The following is a 21742-nucleotide window of genomic DNA, read 5'->3' as shown; positions in this document are numbered from 1 at the left end:
GAGCAGGGCCTAGAAGATAACTCAAGAGGCAAGTACGCCACTTGAAAATGACGCCGCGACGTATTGAGTGGAATCACTGGAAGCTCAAGAGGAATAACGAGCACATGAAGAAGGGTAACGCTGAGCTAGGGAGCCACATAAGATGTATTTCGAGGCGGAGCCCGTGCTTTAGCCGTGCTCCAAAGGCAGCCGGCATGCTGAAAAGAAATCATCGTCATCGCCTGTTCGCGACATGCCGGCGGCCATCTTCAGACAGGCAAGGAGCGATGCTCACGAAGCGGTTAATTTTTATCAGCCATGATCTGTGCTCGTGGAATGAATTCAAGCATACCTAGGGACTTCTGAAATTGGGAGACTCGCTGCAGAAGGGGGCAAAAAATTACACCATCTCCCGCTAAAGCGAAACATGAGGCGATGCGAAGCCGGAGCACTTGCGCGATCGCGTTCCGTTGGCGTTCGTTGGGCATGCTACCGACTTTGGCCTCGTCGCAAGGGCACCCACAGAGCCAGAAACCCTCTCCTCAAAACCCGCTTCTGAAGCCGGCAAGCAGCAGCAACCGGGAGGAATGCTGTACACAGCAGGACAGAAATTGGCCGCCTATCTGCGTGCTTGTCGCCGAAATGTCGCCGAAAGACGATAGATTAGCGCTGCGTGAGATATGGGCGCCATCTGGCAATACGTCGGGAAACATAAGTGTGCACATGGCCTCCGAGATGGCGGGCGCGCGACGGGTTTCGCGCTCGCCATCTCGGAGGCCATGTTGTGCATAGGGCACGGAGGAGGTTCTTTCCTTTCTCCGTGGTAGAGGGCGTTCGTCTGCGTGCACTGAGTCGCATTTTCAGCGCAGCTTAAGAAACTAGGGTCTTTATAATTACGTATCTATGTATTTTCTGTTAAAGGAACACACCACCTAATACTTACCTAGTGATGTTGCGCCTCAGATATGCGTAATGTTTGCTTTTTGATAGACAATGTACAGAAGTAGGAACCTACTCAGCAGTACAAATGATGGCTGGCCCTTCGGCAAGTGGTTCAACTTTGGCCGGGTGGATGCATCGGGTGACCAAAATATCTGCGTTTAAGTTCCCCAAGAAAGACTATCGTCTTTAAAACCCGTTCGCACGCCCCCAGCAGGAGAGTGAGACAAGCAGCCGCGCCTCAAGCCTTCCCCCCCCCCCCTGGAAGCACACCGCGACGCCCTCCTGCTCCCCCACCGACCGGTTCGCCTCCTGCGCATGCGTAGTGTGAGTGCGGACTAGGCCACTGCAGGACATACCCCTGATAAAGTGAGCTAGAATAGGGTAGTGGGCTCACTCGCCGGCCGGCGCTATGCATTGCGGTGACGCCGCCAATGTCACAAAAACGTGCTTCGGCGCGCCACCGCGGCGCGGCGCTACCGCCGCATCAAATGTAGTGAGCGTTGGCGCTGGGGCAGTTGCTGCCTGTTTGAAGTGGCGGTCGGTGTGTGCGAGTTTTGTTTTTTTGAGAACTCTTCGCGCTTTGCATCCTCAATCTGCTAGGTTCTTCTGCGAACAGCGATGTGGCCTGACAAGCAGTGACCGTCTCACGAGGTTAAAATGCTTCCGCGGGGGCAAAACCACTGTTTTGCGCCAGGCCGTCGGACAGGTTACGTCCACGTGAAGAGCAGCGCGAAGCCGTCTTTCTTAGGCGTTCCGAAGGATACGGCCCTGAGAAAGCAATGAGGAATCCCTGGGAAAGGAATTTGCAACGAGCGGACAAAGCACTGGACGACACATCTGCCGTGTGTGAAGTTGATTTTGAGCCGAAGTATGTGTACGCACAACACGTGCCTACGAGAGGACGCTGTGCCTACAATCCTGCCTAACTTGGCGTCGTATTTGACAAAGAAGACACCACGAGAAAGACCGACCCGAAAGAGAAAGCGATTGGGAAGAAGGCGAGAAAGTACGTTCTCATGCCATTGGTGATACTGTTCAAGCAACTGTGCCCAATACATGATGAATAAATGTTCATGTACTTGTGCCCCGTAGTTGAGGAGAGTGGCTTCCTGTCTTTCTTATCTGTGGATTTTTACAGACTTTGCATAGGAATATTCAGTGCAGAAATAGCCAAATTACAGAGCCAAGGTACCGGAGATCTGCAGAAAGAATGAGCAGATGCAAGTTTTTAAATGCTGTGGAATGTATAACATTAAGAGCTTGTGGTAAACTCCCGAGTGTGTGTCAAGGTCAGCATCGGCAGTAATTTCACACGCTCGTAAAAGGCGCGCGTGACGAAAGTAGTGCCCAAGAAATGCAAAGAATCCAGTTTACAATTGATAGCCGCGAAACGCGTAAGCTTTGAAAAGTTCGCAATCGCTGCTTATCACTCGTAAGAGCAATTTATATGCATCTCAAATTTGCGCACCATCCCTTGCATGCATCTAGTTGTGCATGCAAGTGTTCGCGCGAGTTACGGCGACAGTTTCAGAAAAGAATGTTTTCTGCAGCTTTACTCGCAGGAGTACTGACTGTCTTCGGTTTGTTTCATTTAATATCAGATAACTAGCCAACAGCAGAGCTGCATACACCATGTTACAGTGTTCTAGATGGTTACCATGCCTTACGCGCACAAGTAGGCCAACGCACCTAGCTCGCGCTAGTTTCTTTGTTTTTTATTGTCTCAGCGACATCAGCATCACCGTTTACACTGCCGAAATTCGCGTGCATTTCCGTCCAGTGCATATGATAACAGCGCACAAACATGTCTTCAGTTGCGCACAAACGCCTCCGTTAGGCAGTGCCCTACATTTAAGTCGCTGGTGGCGCCACCACACATGCGACATACCCGGCGTCAAGCAGGGGGCCCCAGCAAGCCCACTGCCCTATTCTAGCTCACTTTACCCCTGAGCAAGAGATGCTTCGCATCTAAAAAAGCGTTTCAGGCGACACCTGTGATCGGTCAACAAAACTCACCCTTATCTCAAATGGTCACTGCCAAGGGGCCCCGCAACGCTTTTTGAACGCACAACAAAACTCGTGTTACGAACTTGCGCTGCGTCATGCACGCAGCGCCTGTTCGTGACGCGATGCAACGAAAGTAGCTAAAACGTCCCATCTCGCAATGACTCCCCACGTATTGTTAGGTAGAAGATCGAGGTACTAAATTATTTCTGGTACTGCCTTCCCTCGCAATTACTTCTTCGCTCGTGGTTATTAATTGTTGGTTAGCGCTAAAATAGCTTCCCTGTCAACGCAACGTCACCAAACCGCGAAACTTACGACGTCAGAATTACGAGTATGCACTAAACCGCGCATTAGTGTTAATATGTCGAGCAAAACTTTACTTGTTTCGTCTTGTTCCCAACGAAAGAGAAGATGGCATCGCGACGATGGTTTAGCAGAGGCTAGTCGTAGCAAGCAGCGAGAATGGATTTATTTGCGCATAATAAATAATTGCAGGGCTTGTATAACGTCGTTGAACCGTTCGTGCGCGTATACGGCATCGCTCTGTAAACTCTTCTTTGTTGAGAATGCGTTATTTTTTTTTATCGCCCTAATACAAGCTAATGAGGTCGTTGCAAGTTACACTCCGGATATGATCAGTAGAGGCCGGATTTTTAGGCACTAAAAAAGTTCGTTTTAGGCGCCAAAAAAAGGCAGGCAAAACAATGTTTTAGGCTTCCAGAATCGTAAATATAGGCAAAATAAATTCACATAAATGCAAATAATTTCTAACGAAGACGTGCGCGACCTCTATCTACGACAGGAAAACAAAAATGATATTGCTCAAGATGGCACAAGGGCGTCAACATTTGAACCTAGCATGCTTTGTCCCGCACGGTTCGCACTCCCGTGTGCTACAGAGTGAGTCATGTGTGCACTGTCGACTCCTGAGCGTCTTTCCGGCATGACTGAGAAGTGCAGAGCAGGAGCAGACAGCCAGATTCCTAAAAGACCAGAAGCGAGGGATTCCTCCTATTGGCCGGGTCGATTTGCGTAGAGCAAATTTCTACCCTGGCAGTGATCCACTGGCGTAACCAGGCGGGGGGGTGGATTCAACCTTCCCCGCTCCCCCGAAACTTTTCAGTTTAGCGAGTGTGTATATACACGCACACATACAAACGTATGCACGAACATATATAAAGTATGGTTCTCCCCCCGTCCCCACACCCCCTGCAAAAGATTTCTGGCTACGCTACTGCAGTGAACAGCTTAAAAATAAATTACAAACAAAACAAGAGCTGCGTGCACATCACATTTTTCTTTCTTTGTTTTTTTGATCTTCACTCTCCTTTCTTCTGACGTCTCTCCGCGGTTTCGCATTCGCCAACCGCTCGGGCCATGTCAGCGCGGCGGCGAGTGCTCTCCGGCGTGACCCGCTTCACTGCTACCAGCGGGTGTTGGTTGGTTGACCTAGAGGACTACAGTTGGCTGAACTAGAGGACTAGGTTGAACCCCACAGTTCCCAACAGTCAATCTTACGCGATAACATGAATAACGGTCTCAAACAGCACCCGGGAGCCAAACTTGAGGCTAAATAGCGTTCATATAAGCGCCAATTTTGAAAATATTAATTTTCATTAATATTGTGCATAACAAAGAAAAACGAGCCCTTAAAAGCCATCTTCTTTCTTTCAATTTTGAAAGTAGGCATTTATAAGCATTTGTAAGCATTTAGGCACGAACACCAAAAATAGGCATTTATAGGCACTATAAGAACACTATAAAATGGCACAAAATGCTCATACGCCAAAAGGAACAAAATAGGCATTTGCCTAAAATCCGGTCTCTAATGATCAGCCAGGCGAATAAGATTATTTCTGAAATACAGGCGGAATCTTCATCCGCCGCCGTTCCGCGTCAGCTCTGCCCAAGTCACACTCGGCGCATCTGCGCGCTCATCGACTGTACGTCGACTGTACGGCTGTACGTTTTTGAAAAAAAGGCAGAGGCATTTCCTCTGAACTGCAGTAACATTAATTGACTGAAACCTTCATAAATGCTGCTGGTTCCCGCCCTAGCTTGCGTCGGCGGTGATGCAAATTTGATTTCAGGTAGGTCGGAGTAAAGCGCACAGGACGGAAGACTCTGACGCCTGAGCCCCCCTGCTCAGCTGTAGCCTCCTCCACAATGCAAGAACGCAGGGTTTTATCAAAGCGTTGCGCAAGCGACGCGCACCGCAGAGCACCTACGGTGCGTCGTGGTGAGCCACGGAAGACGATCTTCACTGCAGAAGCTGGGGATACATCGAAATTTTATAATCTAATTTTGTGACAGTTGTGTCGAATGAAAACTTCGCCATAGTTGCTGGTTTGCCACTGCGCTGTAAGCAGTGAACGCTCACAAAAGTGGGGGGGGGGGGGGGGGCAAGGGGGGCGCTGCCCCGGGTAGATACGCCTATTAACGCCTATGTTCGTAGAGCGCCCTCAATTCCATTCGCCAGTTGTTCACCCATCCAATCTTGACGTCACTTTCTGTGCACCTTTCGCAATGCACTGCCATACATTAGAGTCTGCTCTTTTTTCCCCTTCCTCCATGTCCAACCAGGACTGGGGTTCGTTTATTTTTAATAAAGTTGTCCTCTCTCTCCATGTCCAATCCACATTGGGCTACGATCTGTTGACTCCCATATGTACCATGGTTACTACGGAAACTGATGTGTCCTTATGTTCTACAGCGAATGTTCTTTTTTTTTTGTCATGTCTCGGACTGACTATGTGCTTTCAACGACTCTTTTCTGTGTGTATTTACAAGCTACAGTAAGCATATAATTTTCGTTGTATTTATATGACTGAGACAGAATCGTCCGTTGTTAAGTAGGCTGTTAGGACAAGTACTTTTTTGTTTTCACTTTCTCATTCCGACATTGTATTGTATTGCCATGAAATGAATGAGTCGTGATAAAGTAAACTACTATCTGCTACACTGCTTAACATCGTCCCATGTGGGAATTGAAAATTCGAAACTCGATGCAGCGTTTTACAGCAAGGCAAACACCGTCACCCTATTGCGGTTTGCAAAACTCCCACAAGCAAGGACATGTCATACCTGAAGCGCATTCCAGCCAGCGGCTTCACTCGGGTGGCCACACAGTCCATGACCTGCGTGATTCACACAAACGCGTTGTCATGCTCCTTTCTCACCAAGCCAGCTGATTCGCTTGTGTTTCCTTATGCTCCATATAGTGAAAGCATTTTCACTATATCGAGCGGCACAGATCCGAATGGTCTATACTGTCATATATGCAACATTAAAGTACTATTCTAAGAAAAAGGCTCACTGAAATGGAAAAATAAACACATGAAACTAAACTGACTGTGCATCCATAGGATAGATTCCGCAGTATATCTGCAACTAAAACAACCTGTGCACTGCTGCAGTGAGCCAGTAACATAAAGGGACTGACAACCAATTCTTCTGGTGCAGCCTACCGTTGAGAGCGCTTATACGTAGAAGGGTAAAAGCGCCTTGAGAATTTTTCCACCCGAACGAGTCATACACGTGCTGCAAACCGTGGAGCGCGATTACACGCCGGCAAACAAGTGAGGAAAGCTTGTGTTGCACCGGTTCGTGATCGCGCGCCGAAGCTGGCTTTTCGGTTCCACTTCTCAGAATCAATCTCTTTCTTTTTACCTCGTAATCGGCGGAGAACAAAGCGGGGACGCCGAGTAATATTCCGACTAATCTGTGGTGCGCATAAACAACAGCACACTACGTACCCGAACGACTCTGGCGCAGTACCAAATCTTGTCCGCCAGGCCGCGCGACATACCGGTTTTTGTTATGTTCCCGTATACACAGAACCTAGCTATTGTGACTTCCATAGGGAGTTTACAAATCTTATGCGAATAGCGAAGAGAATGCCGCACTGTGTCGCTATAATCCACGCTCTTTCCACTGTGATCATTTTGGTCAGTCCATTTAAGCTTCTTCAGCCTTACCAGAGCATGCTTCCTGCGGCATTCGCACGGTGGCCACTTATCACACCATCAGTGACCTACAAGATCAACTTGGTCTCCAGGCAAACCTTAACAGCGTGCTTAATTGGCGTAACAGATGGCTAATGACTTAATTTTTCTATATGCGATCTCGTATCCGTTATCACAGCCAACACTGTTTGCAGTATGCCAACACGCCCATCTTATAAATATCTTGGAATAACCCTTGTCTCACAATTTATCACTGGCGTACCCACATCGGTAACTTAATTTCAGCATCAAATAAAACGCTCGGTTTTCTCAAGCGCCATCTCCGCCTTCATGTAAAATTACTCGCGTATAAATCACTCATTAGACCGAAGTTATGATATGCATCTGCCACCTGGCAACCGCATCAAGCTTTCTTCAATCATTCCACGAGAAGCAGCACAAAATCGTGCCGCTAGATTCGTTCACTCTTCTATACACATCAGCATTTCATCTTTGAAGGCAAAATCCGCACTGCCACCCTTTTCTTTTCGTCGCCGCATTGCAAGTCGCGTCCATCGTCACAAATGCTTTCACTCGTCACTCAATCAATGACATTGTGTAACAGCCGCAGCGCGCATAACTGTCATCCATTTCAGGATGCCCCGCCTATCGACGCGTACCAGCTCTTTCACTACCTCGTTCCTTTTATTGCGATAGCAATTATATGGACACTCTCGGCTGGTTATTGCCGTCAGCGTCGCCGTCATGTCCTCTCTCTCTCTCTCTCTCTCTCTCTATATATATATATATATATATATATATATATATATATATATATACACACATATAAGCCACAAAGAAAAAACAATGCAGAAAAATACTTTCCGACGCGCGGATTCGAACGGCCGACCCCTCGCTCTGCAGCGCGCGGCGTTATACGGCTAGGCCACGGAACGTTCGTTCCTTAGTGTACTAACGGCGAGCTATTTATATACACCACTTACCGTTGGCGGTACGCAGATCTCGGGAGCATTTCAGCGTGTTCTCTGCATTACCAGCGAGGTGGCGCGAAGGGCGCGAGCTTTAAAGGTCGTCGCCCCGCTCGTTGCGATGCGCGCGCTCCGCTGTACTTTGCCCTATAGACTATGTTACGTAATGCATATGGGCGCCGCCATCATGAGCTGTTAAACGAATGTTTTCTTATTTTTGTATCGCCTGACGCGAAGTGACAGTCAGGAAACGTCGAATGCACCAACCAAACAGTTTTCATGTGTATGCGCCCACCGTAACACTGTTCGCTTAGTTGTTCAAGATAAAACACGGCAAGGTTAACAGCCCAGCATGGCGGCACCGAAACCCGTCCGTAAAATAGTCTATACAGGGCGTAGTCGCCCGCTCGCGCGCGCGCGCTTATCTCGTGATGGGGGCGGTTCTTTCGTCTTGTGCGCTCACCGGAAAGCTTGCGCTGAAGTTACATAGTGCACGGACGTCCTTCGCTCGCTGCTGCTGCGGCCGCTATTGCGAAAGGAGCGCGCTGCTCAAACACAAAGTAACAAATGGGACAGTTTTTAGTTCGCGCTCGTCCTGTGTTTACCTGCGCGTTTGTTTCCTGCGTCCCTCTCGAGCGCGCTTTAAGCGTCGAGCTGTAACAGTTGTTGGTTCGCGCTCGTCCCGTGTATGTTCTTTTCGTGAGTCTTTTGTGCTTGCGCAGCGCGCTGCAAGTTTCGAGCTGCTTGCCGTTGTTAGCGTGAGATTCCAATTTGTTGCTATCGCATTCATTACTTCGGCCTTGTGGCGAAATTGACACTCTCCTTGTAGCTACTTACTGGAAAGGCCTGCCCCGAGACGATGTCCCGCAGGGGCGTAGCCAAGGGGGGGGTTGGGGGGTTCAAACCCCCCCCCCCGCCGAAATTTTTCAGTTTTGCTTGCGTATATAGGCACGCACACATACAAACGCACGCACGAACATACATAAAGTATGGTTGAACCCCCCCCCCCCCGAAAAAAATTTCTGGCTACGCCCCTGATGTCCCGGGGAGGCTTTCAATTTAAAACAACCTTCACTGATTATTGTTAAGCATGAACACCATCCCGTATTTAATTCCGCCTGAAAGAATGGGCCTTTCGAGGCAATAAACTGAATCGAACTGAAAGGGCACATTAAGACGACAAAGGCAGCTCGGTGGTAGCGGCACGATGCAGATACCGGGACACAAGAGAGAACAAGTCAGGACAACACAAACGCCGTTTGTCGCGTCTTCTCTCTGTTTGCACGCGCAGTCTTTCAACGTGAATGCGCTATCACATCTAACAGTGAATGTTGTTAATCATTCTGAGCGAGCGGTAGTGGCAGCATTTCTTTGAGTTTTCGTATTAAAATAATGATTTTGTCAAGCGTAAATACACATGGCTTTGTGTGAGATCTAACAGTGCTTCTTGTACTGCAGGTATACCTAGGAGGAAAGAACGTCGGAAAAAGCAGTTTGTCTGAAAGCTGCTCGTCTTCTAAAAAGTGACACTTCCGTGCACACACAGTGGGGCACTGCAGCGACTATGGAAAGGACGCCACCTGGCCCATGCTGCTATGTGCATTGTGTAAATACGGTGCTCTTGTCCTATGTGTGAAGTGTTTCTGTATCAATAGACAGGAACTATGGCACCAACCTTCCATACGCGCATGTGCACAGGACGGAATGTGGTGGTTTCTACCCACAGAAGCAGCCAACACTGACGTGCTTCAGAGCATAATGTGCCAAGTGTGCTGTGAATATTCAGTGAACGAGGTCTGACTAGTGCGGAACTGACTGCGACAACAACTCGCCCATCTAGTCCTGCTTATTGCAATGGTGCTACTTGCGTGTCCACTGCTGTAATCCATTAATTGACTTGTTTTTTTGTTCGCATCCTAGTTTAGGCAATTCAGTCGCAGTAGGCCTCCAAAATAAACCGCAGTTTACAAATGAAGCCGTGAACTGGTTTGTTGGCACTGCCAAAAAATTTATGCAGGCAACTAAGGAAAAAAATAAAGTTGCATTCCTCCAACTCGATGCTGAGTCAAATTACTCTTGCATGACACGCGTAACGGACGCAATTGAATTCAAGTCCAGTAGCACTGCCTGCTAAGGGAGCGCGAGATCGAATGACAAGACGGGAAGATGTCACGCAAATTGAGCATTTTGTGTTCAAAACAGTATACTGGTAAGCGTCATTAAAAACAATTTAGCCCAGTCGTGTCCTAGCAGGATAGTCCAGGTCAGGATGATGCACAAACTTGGTTCACCATCTGCCGGTGGTTGTCCAAGCAAGAGCTGAACAGCGCAGCTTCCCAATGAGAATGAGTGAAAACAGCCAACACCCCAAGTAGAATAACAGAGAGCTGAGCTAGTTGGTAAGTATTCATTCTAAAAAGACAGGGCGTGCAAACAAGGACACAAGAAAGAAGTCAGCACACCACAAACGCCGACTAACAACTGAAGAGACGAACAACGGCTGAAAAGAAAGAAGGCACGAAAACTTATCTGCGCATGCCCATGCAACAGGCGAACCTATCAATCCGGCACGCGTGGCGGTCTACGTGGAAGATAACTGTTAAGGCATTTCATTTCATCTTTATGCAAGTTAATCGACGGTTGGCTCACGCATGCGCTACCACTATTCTCGATATGCCATGCTTCAATCATCAGGCGCGTTTCTTCATTTCTATGACGGTACAACACTGCGCATTCATCGAATTTTGGCGTGCACTTACAATCTCGACAATGTAAAGATAGATAAGAAGGCGAGCCTCCTGTTAGCGATCTCTTATGTTCCAACAATCTCTGGTTAATGCATCGGCCCGTTTGTCCTACGTAGAAGCGACCGCAGCTGAAAGGAACCTTGATTAAAACAGATACTCCGACTTAACACAACAAAATATAACAAAAACTACACAGACGTTTCGCCACCTATGCGGGTGGCATCTTCAGTATGAACTGGCACCGAATGAGCGAAGGTAACCCAGTCTATTTCTAGTCTCGTATGTCTCTGTACACATCCGGTAGGGGGCCACGGTTGCTGTTGCACGCCGACCTGTCACGGCGGACGAACCACGACTCGAGAAGCTTTCTCTTGCCCCACCTTTGTTCCCGAGCCAGCGTCGTCGCATTACTGAAGTCGAAGGCATGCCCCGTCGTCCAGCAGTGTTCGACGAGTTCGCTCTTGGAATGCGTGGCATGGGTGGCTTTGGCGACGTCCCCTTTGTGCTCTTTGAACCTCGTTGACCGCTTCCTGCCTGTTTCGCCGATGTACGTGGCGTCGCAGTCCCCGCACGGTACCTTGTAGACAACCCCGCTTTGATCGTTCGCAGGGGTGCTGTCTTTAGGCTTGGTGAACACGTTTCCCAAGGTACAATGAGGTCTGAAAACGGTTTTAATGCCCAGCGGACGAAGTGCTCTCCGAACAGAGTCTGACACGCCCTGAACGTAAGGAATGGAAACAATGGATGTTGTGTTTTCTCGTGCCGCACTTCTTGTTCCTCCTCGCATACGTCTCATGGTGTCGTTGATAAACGTCCTCGGATAATGCCTTTGCTCCAAAGCACCGACCACATTTTCCATCTCATGTCGCCGCAAGTGCTGATCAGAACACACAGTATCGCAACGGGACAAGAACGTCCTCACGACGGACCGTTTGTGCTCGGCCGGGTGATGTGAGTGGAAGGACAAAAAGCCTCCGGTATCGCATTGTTTCCGGTACACTGTTGTTTCCACCCCGCCATTACAAGCCCTGCGGACAAGTATATCCAAAAATGGCAAGGCATTATCCTTCTCTACTTCATAGGTAAACTTAATGACAGGATGTACGCCGTTCAGTGCCTCATGGAAAGCAACCAGATTTGCCTTCTTCAGGATGACGAAAGTGTCATCAACGTACCTACGGTATAGTTTCAACTGAAAAGGTAGAACCTCCAGCGCCCGTGTTTCCACGTGCTCCATCACTAAGTTGGCCATGGTGACGGAGACTGGACTTCCCATAGGGCAACCTTCAATTTGGTGGTAAACTGTGTTGTTGAAACTGAAGTACGTTTGTTTCAGGCAAAACCGCAACAAAATTACGATGTCCTCCACCGACATCGACGTACGACTTTGCAAATTCCTGTCCTCTTTCAAACGGGCCTCCGCAACCTCAATTGCCAGGACAACAGGAACATTTGTGAATAAAGAAACAACATCAAACGACACCATCACATCATCATCATCAAGCTGCTGTGTACGCACGACAGTCGCAAATTCCCGAGAGTTTTTGACTGACCGGCCATTGTTCTCGGTTAACGGTCTCAGCAACCCAACCAGAAACTTTGACAAGTTATAAGTTGGTGACCCAACGAAGGACACGATAGGGCGAAGAGGACAGCCCTCCTTGTGAACCTTGGGCAGCCCATAAATCGTTGGCGTGGCCCCATCCGAAGAAAACAGTCGGCGGTACAACGCTTGATCAATGCTTCCCTTGTTGCGCAGTACCCGTAACTGTTCCACCAGTTGTCGTTCCGATTTTGCTGTCGGGTCACGGGTCAGCTTCACAAAATGCGAGGAATCGCTCAAGATGTTGCACATTTTCTCCTCATAGTCCCTTCGGTCTAGCAAAACCGTGCCTTTTCCTTTATCAGCCGAAAGGATGACGATAGAATTGTCAGACTTGAGATCCTTGAGCGCATCGCGTTCCTCAGCGGTAAGGTTCGTACGAGGGCTTTTGGCACCTGCCAGGACACTGACGATTCGGCTACGAGCCAAGTTCACCCCCGTTGTGTCCTGAATGTGCCGCAACTTTTCCTCAACCTCCGCGATAATATCCCGTTTCGGCACTCTTTGTGGGGCTATCGCGAAGCTCAGGCCTTTCGACAGCAGACTGATGTGGTTGTCTGACAGTTGCCTCGAAAAAAGGTTATGTACCGCTCTTAAACCGTCACGTTCCGGCTGACGATGATGTAATAATCGAGCAAGTTTGTGGCGATGGACCTCGATGCATTTGTTCCTTTCTAAATCCTCAGCTTGCTTGCGCGCCCTGATAATGTCATGGAAATCATTGGGACGGAGCTTTGATTGGAGACAGGTTTCCGCCGCATACACGCGACGTCTTACTTGGTGTACTAGACTCTGTTCGGAGAGCACTTCGTCCGCTGGGCATTAAAACCGTTTTCAGACCTCATTGTACCTTGGGAAACGTGTTCACCAAGCCTAAAGACCGCACCCCTGCGAACGATCAAAGCGGGGTTGTCTACAAGGTACCGTGCGGGGACTGCGACGCCACGTACATCGGCGAAACAGGCAGGAAGCGGTCAACGAGGTTCAAAGAGCACAAAGGGGACGTCGCCAAAGCCACCCATGCCACGCATGGGTGGCTTCAGTAATGCGACTTCAGTAATGCGACGACGCTGGCTCGGGAACAAAGGTGGGGCAAGAGAAAGCTTCTCGAGTCGTGGTTCATCCGCCGTGACAGGTCGGCGTGCAACAGCAACCGTGGCCCCCTACCGGATGTGTACAGAGACATACGAGACTAGAAATAGACTGGGTTACCTTCGCTCATTCGGTGCCAGTTCATACTGAAGATGCCACCCGCATAGGTGGCGAAACGTCTGTGTAGTTTTTGCTATATTTTGTTGTGTTAAGTCGGAGTATCTGTTTTAATCATGAACTCTCCCGGCTTTTGGAACATTTTTGCATTCATAAGAGTTCTGTACGGAAGTATTCTTCTTGGCACAGTGAGGGAGTACATCAACCAGTCTACAAAGATTGTACGGCTAGAATGTCATCTGCGTTTCAACTACGAGTGCCTGAACAACAACGTGGTACCCAGAAGCCTGTACTGCAAGACCCTCGTGGACACTCCGTACGGCCGCAAGCTTGCACGGGACTTCAGCCGCAACTGCCTGAAAGCCAGAATCCAGGACAACAAGCAACAAGTACACCAAGTAAGACGTCGCGTGTATGCGGCGGAAACCTGTCTCCGATCAAAGCTCCGTCCCAATGATTTCCATGACATTATCAGGGCGCGCAAGCAAGCTGAGGATTTAGAAAGGAACAAATGCATCGAGGTCCATCGCCACAAACTTGCTCGATTATTACATCATCGTCAGCCGGAACGTGACGGTTTAAGAGCGGTACATAACCTTTCTTCGAGGCAACTGTCAGACAACCACATCAGTCTGCTGTCGAAAGGCCTGAGCTTCGCGATAGCCCCACAAAGAGTGCCGAAACGGGATATTATCGCGGAGGTTGAGGAAAAGTTGCGGCACATTCAGGACACAACGGGGGTGAACTTGGCTCGTAGCCGAATCGTCAGTGTCCTGGCAGGTGCCAAAAGCCCTCGTACGAACCTTACCGCTGAGGAACGCGATGCGCTCAAGGATCTCAAGTCTGACAATTCTATCGTCATCCTTTCGGCTGATAAAGGAAAAGGCACGGTTTTGCTAGACCGAAGGGACTATGAGGAGAAAATGTGCAACATCTTGAGCGATTCCTCGCATTTTGTGAAGCTGACCCGTGACCCGACAGCAAAATCGGAACGACAACTGGTGGAACAGTTACGGGTACTGCGCAACAAGGGAAGCATTGATCAAGCGTTGTACCGCCGACTGTTTTCTTCGGATGGGGCCACGCCAACGATTTATGGGCTGCCCAAGGTTCACAAGGAGGGCTGTCCTCTTCGCCCTATCGTGTCCTTCGTTGGGTCACCAACTTATAACTTGTCAAAGTTTCTGGTTGGGTTGCTGAGACCGTTAACCGAGAACAATGGCCGGTCAGTCAAAAACTCTCGGGAATTTGCGACTGTCGTGCGTACACAGCAGCTTGATGATGCTGATGTGATGGTGTCGTTTGATGTTGTTTCTTTATTCACAAATGTTCCTGTTGTCCTGGCAATTGAGGTTGCGGAGGCCCGTTTGAAAGAGGACAGGAATTTGCAAAGTCGTACGTCGATGTCGGTGGAGGACATCGTAATTTTGTTGCGGTTTTGCCTGAAACAAACGTACTTCAGTTTCAACAACACAGTTTACCACCAAATTGAAGGTTGCCCTATGGGAAGTCCAGTCTCCGTCACCATGGCCAACTTAGTGATGGAGCACGTGGAAACACGGGCGCTGGAGGTTCTACCTTTTCAGTTGAAACTATACCGTAGATACGTTGATGACACTTTCGTCATCCTGAAGAAGGCAAATCTGGTTGCTTTCCATGAGGCACTGAACGGCGTACATCCTGCCATTAAGTTTACCTATGAAGTAGAGAAGGATAATGCCTTGCCATTTTTGGATATACTTGTCCGCAGGGCTTGTAATGGCGGGGTGGAAACAACAGTGTACCGGAAACAATGCGATACCGGAGGCTTTTTGTCCTTCCACTCACATCACCCGGCCGAGCACAAACGGTCCGTCGTGAGGACGTTCTTGTCCCGTTGCGATACTGTGTGTTCTGATCAGCACTTGCGGCGACATGAGATGGAAAATGTGGTCGGTGCTTTGGAGCAAAGGCATTATCCGAGGACGTTTATCAACGACACCATGAGACGTATGCGAGGGGGAACAAGAAGTGCGGCACGAGAAAACACAACATCCATTGTTTCCATTCCTTACGTTCAGGGCGTGTCAGACTCTGTTCGGAGAGCACTTCGTCCGCTGGGCATTAAAACCGTTTTCAGACCTCATTGTACCTTGGGAAACGTGTTCACCAAGCCTAAAGACCGCACCCCTGCGAACGATCAAAGCGGGGTTGTCTACAAGGTACCGTGCGGGGACTGCGACGCCACGTACATCGGCGAAACAGGCAGGAAGCGGTCAACGAGGTTCAAAGAGCACAAAGGGGACGTCGCCAAAGCCACCCATGCCACGCATTCCAAGAGCGAACTCGTCGAACACTGCTGGACGACGGGGCATGCCTTCGACTTCAGTAATGCGACGACGCTGGCTCGGGAACAAAGGTGGGGCAAGAGAAAGCTTCTCGAGTCGTGGTTCGTCCGCCGTGACAGGTCGGCGTGCAACAGCAACCGTGGCCCCCTACCGGATGTGTACAGAGACATACGAGACTAGAAATAGACTGGGTTACCTTCGCTCATTCGGTGCCAGTTCATACTGAAGATGCCACCCGCATAGGTGGCGAAACGTCTGTGTAGTTTTTGTTATATTTTGTTGTGTTAAGTCGGAGTATCTGTTTTAATCATGAACTCTCCCGGCTTTTGGAACATTTTTGCATGAAAGGAACCTTATACACCACACTCGTACGGCAATCAGTGAATTTGTTGGTGTGTTTTACGAAACAAATATCGGTCCGCTTCTTGTCTTTTACTCGCTCATTCTTCCTCTGCACAGCGGCACAAATCTTACCTAGCCTATTGGCAGCCGTGAAAACAAATTAACGCCGTATCTACTCCCTACTTTCTTTAGCCTGTGAGACACGCAATGAATGTACGGTATACCTACGACACGTTTCTTCCTATCGCTTTCTGCAACCATGCTCGGACTTAACACAATAGACTTCTTTAAACGTTCAGCAACCGTGGCCACTGCATCACGAGGATACCCTACATCTAAAAGACGCGCAACCTGTGCGTTAAAGCTATCACTCATTTTGTGCTCACACGACTTGGTGAGGGCTGATTTAAGGCAAGACATGGCAATACCGTTTTTTACAACCTTCGAGTGCTTCGACGAAAAATTTAACAGCGGTTTCGAAGATCTAGGAGAATACTGCCAGCACACGTGGTTCTTCTGGAAGTTTAAGGAAATGTCTAGAAATTGTATTCTATTATTCTGAGGCACCTCTTTAGTAAAGCTCAGCCCACCTCCATTAATTTCAAATTTTTCGCTCACGGAAGTTACCACCTTTTTAAAGTCCTCACCACTACAAAAGATCGAGTACTCGTCCACATAACGAAAAACCTTAATAACCGAATTACCTAAGGCGCCTTCCAAAAGATTGTCAATCTTGCTAAGGTATAAATCACTAAGAACCGGAGCAACCTTAGAACCAATACATATCCCTGATTTCTGCACATAAACGCCTTCCTTCCAACCTACAACCGTCGACTTTAAATACATGGAAAAGATTTCTAGAAATGGCCCGGTAGAAACACCACATTTATCGGTGAAAACCGTCTGGTGCGCTTGTTCGTTAATACATTCATTAACACAATTTAACAAGTCCTCATGCGGCAAAGAATAATATAGGTCTTCAATATCCATACTAAAAGCTTTACAACAGCCGGGGTTCTCCTCTGAGAGGAACTGAACTAGCGCCTGAGAATTACGCATACGAAAAGGGTCTGAAAAACTCAAAGAGGTTAAGCAGTTTTGCAAATAACTAGATACAGCGACTTGCCAGGTGCCTTGCTCTGAAACTATTGCTCGAAATGGGATCTCGTTCTTATGTGTTTTGGCTGAAAAAAACAATTCTAAACCAAGTGATTTAGCCTTCTTGACATTACAAGCTATTCTCTTAAGATTATGTCTTAACAAAAGGTCGACAGCACGTTGCCTGACTACCGATGGCTAAAGTTTTACCGTCCTAAAATTCTTTTCTATGGCTGTTAATGCTTTTTCTGAGAACAAACTGTCCGGCATAATTACAAAATACCCTTCCTTATCTGAAATTACTGGCCTGAGTTTCTTCTCGACACAGTAATTAACCAAAGGCCGGATAGGATCAGAACACTTGAGATGCATATTAGAACCCTTGATGCTAGCAACGCAGTCTGAAATGCAGTGGGAACGCTCTTCTTCAGGAACGAGTCTAGTGATTGTACGCGGCAAACTTAAAACGTCTATTGGTTTCAGGTTCGGCTTAAAACAGTATTTAGGACCTAAGGCTAGGGTTTGGCAGTGACTATCATCTAAGGCAGTTCCTCCAAGGACTAGCAAGTTATTTTGCGGTGAAACAGTAGAAATAATCTTCCTCTTACATGGTTGAAGTTCTCGAAGTTTTACCCTTCATATGAATTCCGCATGCTGGTTAGCTACCCTCATCCAGTCGGCGTACATCTGCTTCTGGCGGCGATCGTCACGCGAAGTCGAGCAACGGACCTTGAGGCATTCCTGGTAAAATCTCACTTGACGCCATGATTCCGCGGTCAAGTGAGATTTTACCAGGAATGCCTGGTAACAGCCATTAACAGCCATAGACAGCCATAGAAAAGAATTTTAGGACGGTAAAACTTAAGCCATCGGTAGTCAGGCAACGTGCTGTCGACCTTTTGTTAACACATAATCTTGAGAGAATAGCTTGTAATGTCAAGAAGGCTAAATCACTTACTTTAGAATTGTTTTTTTGAGCCAAAACACATAAGAACGAGATCCCATTTCGAGCAATAGTTTCAGAGCAAGGCACCTGGCAAGTCGCTGTATCTAGTTATTTGCAGAACTGCTTAACCTCTTTGAGTTTTTCAGACCCTTTTCGTATGCGTAATTCTCAGGCGCTAGTTCAGTTCCTCTCAGAGGAGAACCCCGGCTGTTGTAAAGCTTTTAGTATGGATATTGAAGACCTATATTATTCTTTGCCGCATAAGGACTTGTTAAATTGTGTTAATGAATGTATTAACGAACAAGCGCACCAGACGGTTTTCACCGATAAATGTGGTGTTTCTACCGGGGCATTTCTAGAAATCCTTTCCATGTATTTAAAGTCGACGCTTGTAGGTTGGAAGGAAGGTGTTTATGTGCAGAAATCATGGATATGTATTGGTTCTAAGGTTGCTCCGGTTCTTAGTGATTTATACCTTAGCAAGATTGACAATCTTTTGGAAGGCGCCTTGGGTAATTCGGTGATTAAGGTTTTTCGTTATGTGGACGATTACTTGATCTTTTGTAGTGGTGAGGACTTTAAAAAGGTGGTAACTTCCGTGAGCGAAAAATTTGAAATTAATGGAGGTGGGCTGAGCTTTACTAAAGAGGTGCCTCAGAATAATGGAATACAATTTCTAGACATTTCCTTAACGTTCCAGAAGAACCACGTGTGCTGGCAGTATTCTCCTAGATCTTCGAAACCGCTGTTAAATTTTTCGTCGAAGCACTCGAAGGCTGTAAAAAGCGATATCGCCATGTCTTGCCTTAAATCAGCCCTCACCAAGTCGTGTGAGCACAAAATGAGTGATAGCTTTAACGCACAGGTTACGCGTCTTTTAGATGTAGGGTATCCTCGTGATGCAGTGGCCACGGTTGCTGAACGTTTAAAGAAGTCTATTGTGTTAAGTCCGAGCATGGTTGCAGAAAGCGATAGGAAGAAACGTGTCGTAGGTATACCGTACATTCATTGCGTGTCTCACAGGCTAAAGAAAGTAGGGAGTAGATACGGCGTTAATGTTGTTTTCACGGCTGCCAATAGGCTAGGTAAGATTTGTGCCGCTGTGCAGAGGAAGAATGAGCGAGTAAAAGACAAGAAGCGGACCGATATTTGTTTCGTAAAACACACCAACAAATTCACTGATTGCCGTACGAGTGTGGTGTATAAGGTTCCTTTCAGCTGCGGTCGCTTCTACGTAGGACAAACGGGCCGATGCATTAACCAGAGATTGTTGGAACATAAGATATCGCTAACAGGAGGCTCACCTTCTAATGTATCTTTACATTGTCGAGATTGTAAGTGCACGCCAAAATTCGATGAATGCGCAGTGTTGTACCGTCATAGAAATGAAGAAACGCGCCTGATGATTGAAGCATGGCATATCGAGAATAGTGGTAGCGCATGCGTGAGCCAACCGTCGATTAACTTGCATAAAGATGAAATGAAATGCCTTAACAGTTATCTTCCACGTAGACCGCCACGCGCGCCGGATTGATAGGTTCGCCTGTTGCATGGGCATGCGCAGATAAGTTTTCGTGCCTTCATTCTTTTCAGCCGTTGTGCGTCTCTTGTTGTTAGTCGGCGTTTGTGGTGTCCTGACTTCTTTCTTGTGTCCTTGTTTGCACGCCCTGTCTTTTTAGAAAGAACCTCAAGTAGTGTGACGCATGATATCGTGTTCGCTACAAAAAGGGCATTTTCCTGGTACAATACTTGTGTAGCAAGTTTTGCCCCTAATTGTGTTTGTTTGTCGCCAGACAACATCTCTGATTGTGGTAGCATTCTTTTTCCTTGCCGGCAATAATACTATATTTCTAAGTATTAAATCAGCAGACAGCAGGTGCCTGCGTTAGTGGCGAAGCTCCCGATGTTATGGAAGTACATCCGCTGAGAAGAAAAAGAAGGCTAAGGAACCCTGCAGTAGCGTATCAACTTGCTCGCGAGTGGGGCGCAAACCTGCCTCACTCCGTCGGCCGCGTATATATATATATATATATATATTGTTAAGCGGTTTATTGGACGGGACTCGGCGACGATTCGCTATGGCGACAGTCAAGGCAAGAGCACGGGCACCGAGAGCGAGCGGCGTTTTTAAGAGGACGACCCACTAGGAGCCGCTGGAGAACGCAACCGTTAAACAGTGCCAATTGCTTCGCCACAATTACCCCGGGTACGAAAAGGGAGCCGTCCGGCGACCTAACAGCTCGTCACTATGAGTGGGTCATAGTAGGCCTTGAGGCGCTCCACGTTGACTAGGTCGCGCCCTCGACGGCGCATGTCCGAAGCTGGTTCGATGGGTTCGATCAAGTAGTTGACCGGGGATGTGCGCTCGACGACCCTGTATGGGCCTTCGTATTTCGGCAGCAGTTTTGAAGAGAGGCCACTTGCAGTGGTAGGGACCGAGAGCCATACGAGCGCTCCAGGGGGGAACGTAGGCTCAGAAGTGGTGGTGCCATCGCGAATGCTCTTCTGCAGCTCTTGTTCGTGCGTCGTAAATGTCTTCGCAAGCTCGCGACACTCTTCAGCAAGCCTGGCTGTGTCAGAAATAGGTGCACACTCAGATGGATCCGGCTTGTATGGAAGTATCGTGTCGATGGTGTGCGACGGGTGCCTTCCGTACAGTAAGAAGGGTGAAAAACCAGTAGTGCTCTGAGGGGCGGTATTATAGGCGTAGGTGACGAAGGGCAGAATGGCATCCCAATTGGTGTGATCGGCGGCGACGTACATTGACAGCATGTCGCCGAGCGTGCGGTTAAAGCGTTCGGTTAGGCCATTCGTCTGCGGGTAGTAAGCAGTAGTTTTGCGGTGGACAGCATGGCACTCTTTCAGAATGGCTTCCACGACTTCTGATAAGAAGACACGGCCTCGATCGCTGAGAAGCTCTTGGGGTGGACCGTGACGCAGTATGAATCTGTGTAGTAGGAAGGAGGCAACATCGCGCGCTGTAGCCGCTGGGAGGGCGGCGGTTTCGGCGTATCGCGTTAGATGGTCAACAGCGACGATGGCCCAGCGGTTACCAGCCGAAGTCAGAGGAAGTGGTCCATACAAATCGATGCCCACGCGCCCAAACGGACGGTTAGGGCAAGGTAATGGTTGTAGACCTGCTGGCGACACGTGCGTTGCAGGTTTTCGGCGTTGGCAATCGAGGCAGGAGCGAACGAACTTCTGCACGTAGCGGTACATCCCACGCCAGAAGTATCGTTGTCGAATGCGATGGTAAGTTTTGGATACCCCAGAGTGCGCGCATTGCGGGTCAGAGTGGAAGGCTTCGCATATTTCAGAACGCAGACTGCGGGGTATCACTAGTAGCCACTGGCGGCCGTCGGCGTTGTAATTGCGTCGGTGCAGGAGGTCGTCACGAACGGCGAAATGGTGGGCTTGACGACGCAACGCGCGAGTGGATGGTGTTGCCGACGGATCAGTCAGCATGTCGATCAGCGACGTGATCCATTTATCCTTGCGCTGTTCGGTAGCGATGGTGTGAACGTTGATTGAAGCAACAACCATGTGAGGTACTGAGCAGGGGGCATCGTCGTCAGGCAAGGGGGAGCGCGAGAGGGCGTCGGCGTCAGC

At 48.5% G+C, this 21742-nt stretch overlaps 2 protein-coding genes across 8 annotated transcripts in view; one reads left to right on the top strand and one right to left on the bottom strand.

The window, feature by feature from the left end:
• LOC119372473 (protein shifted) overlaps positions 1 to 21742 on the top strand; it is a 709384-nt gene that overhangs the window by 635667 nt on the left and 51975 nt on the right. For 5 of the 6 annotated variants that reach the window (XM_037642948.2, XM_049419637.1, XM_037642946.2 and 2 more), the window contains one exon: positions 9320 to 9908. In XM_037642948.2, coding sequence (XP_037498876.1) covers positions 9320 to 9363 — 44 coding nt within the window. In that variant the 3' untranslated portion in view covers positions 9364 to 9908. Of the gene's footprint in view, positions 1 to 9319; positions 9909 to 21742 lie in introns of those variants that run through there. The other variant, XR_007417709.1, reaches the window with a different exon arrangement.
• LOC119372474 (complex I intermediate-associated protein 30, mitochondrial) overlaps positions 1 to 21742 on the bottom strand; it is a 159476-nt gene that overhangs the window by 118772 nt on the left and 18962 nt on the right. For both annotated transcript variants that reach the window (XR_005179549.2, XR_005179548.2), the window contains exon 2: positions 6013 to 6065. The gene's annotated coding sequence lies outside the window, so the exon portion shown is untranslated. The remainder of the gene's footprint in view (positions 1 to 6012; positions 6066 to 21742) is intronic.

Source organism: Rhipicephalus sanguineus, chromosome 10 (genome assembly GCF_013339695.2).
Source record: "Rhipicephalus sanguineus isolate Rsan-2018 chromosome 10, BIME_Rsan_1.4, whole genome shotgun sequence".
In the NCBI taxonomy this organism is placed as follows: domain Eukaryota; kingdom Metazoa; phylum Arthropoda; class Arachnida; order Ixodida; family Ixodidae; genus Rhipicephalus; species Rhipicephalus sanguineus.
Note: the sequence above shows the minus strand (reverse complement) of the source record. Positions and strands in the feature narration are given on the sequence as shown.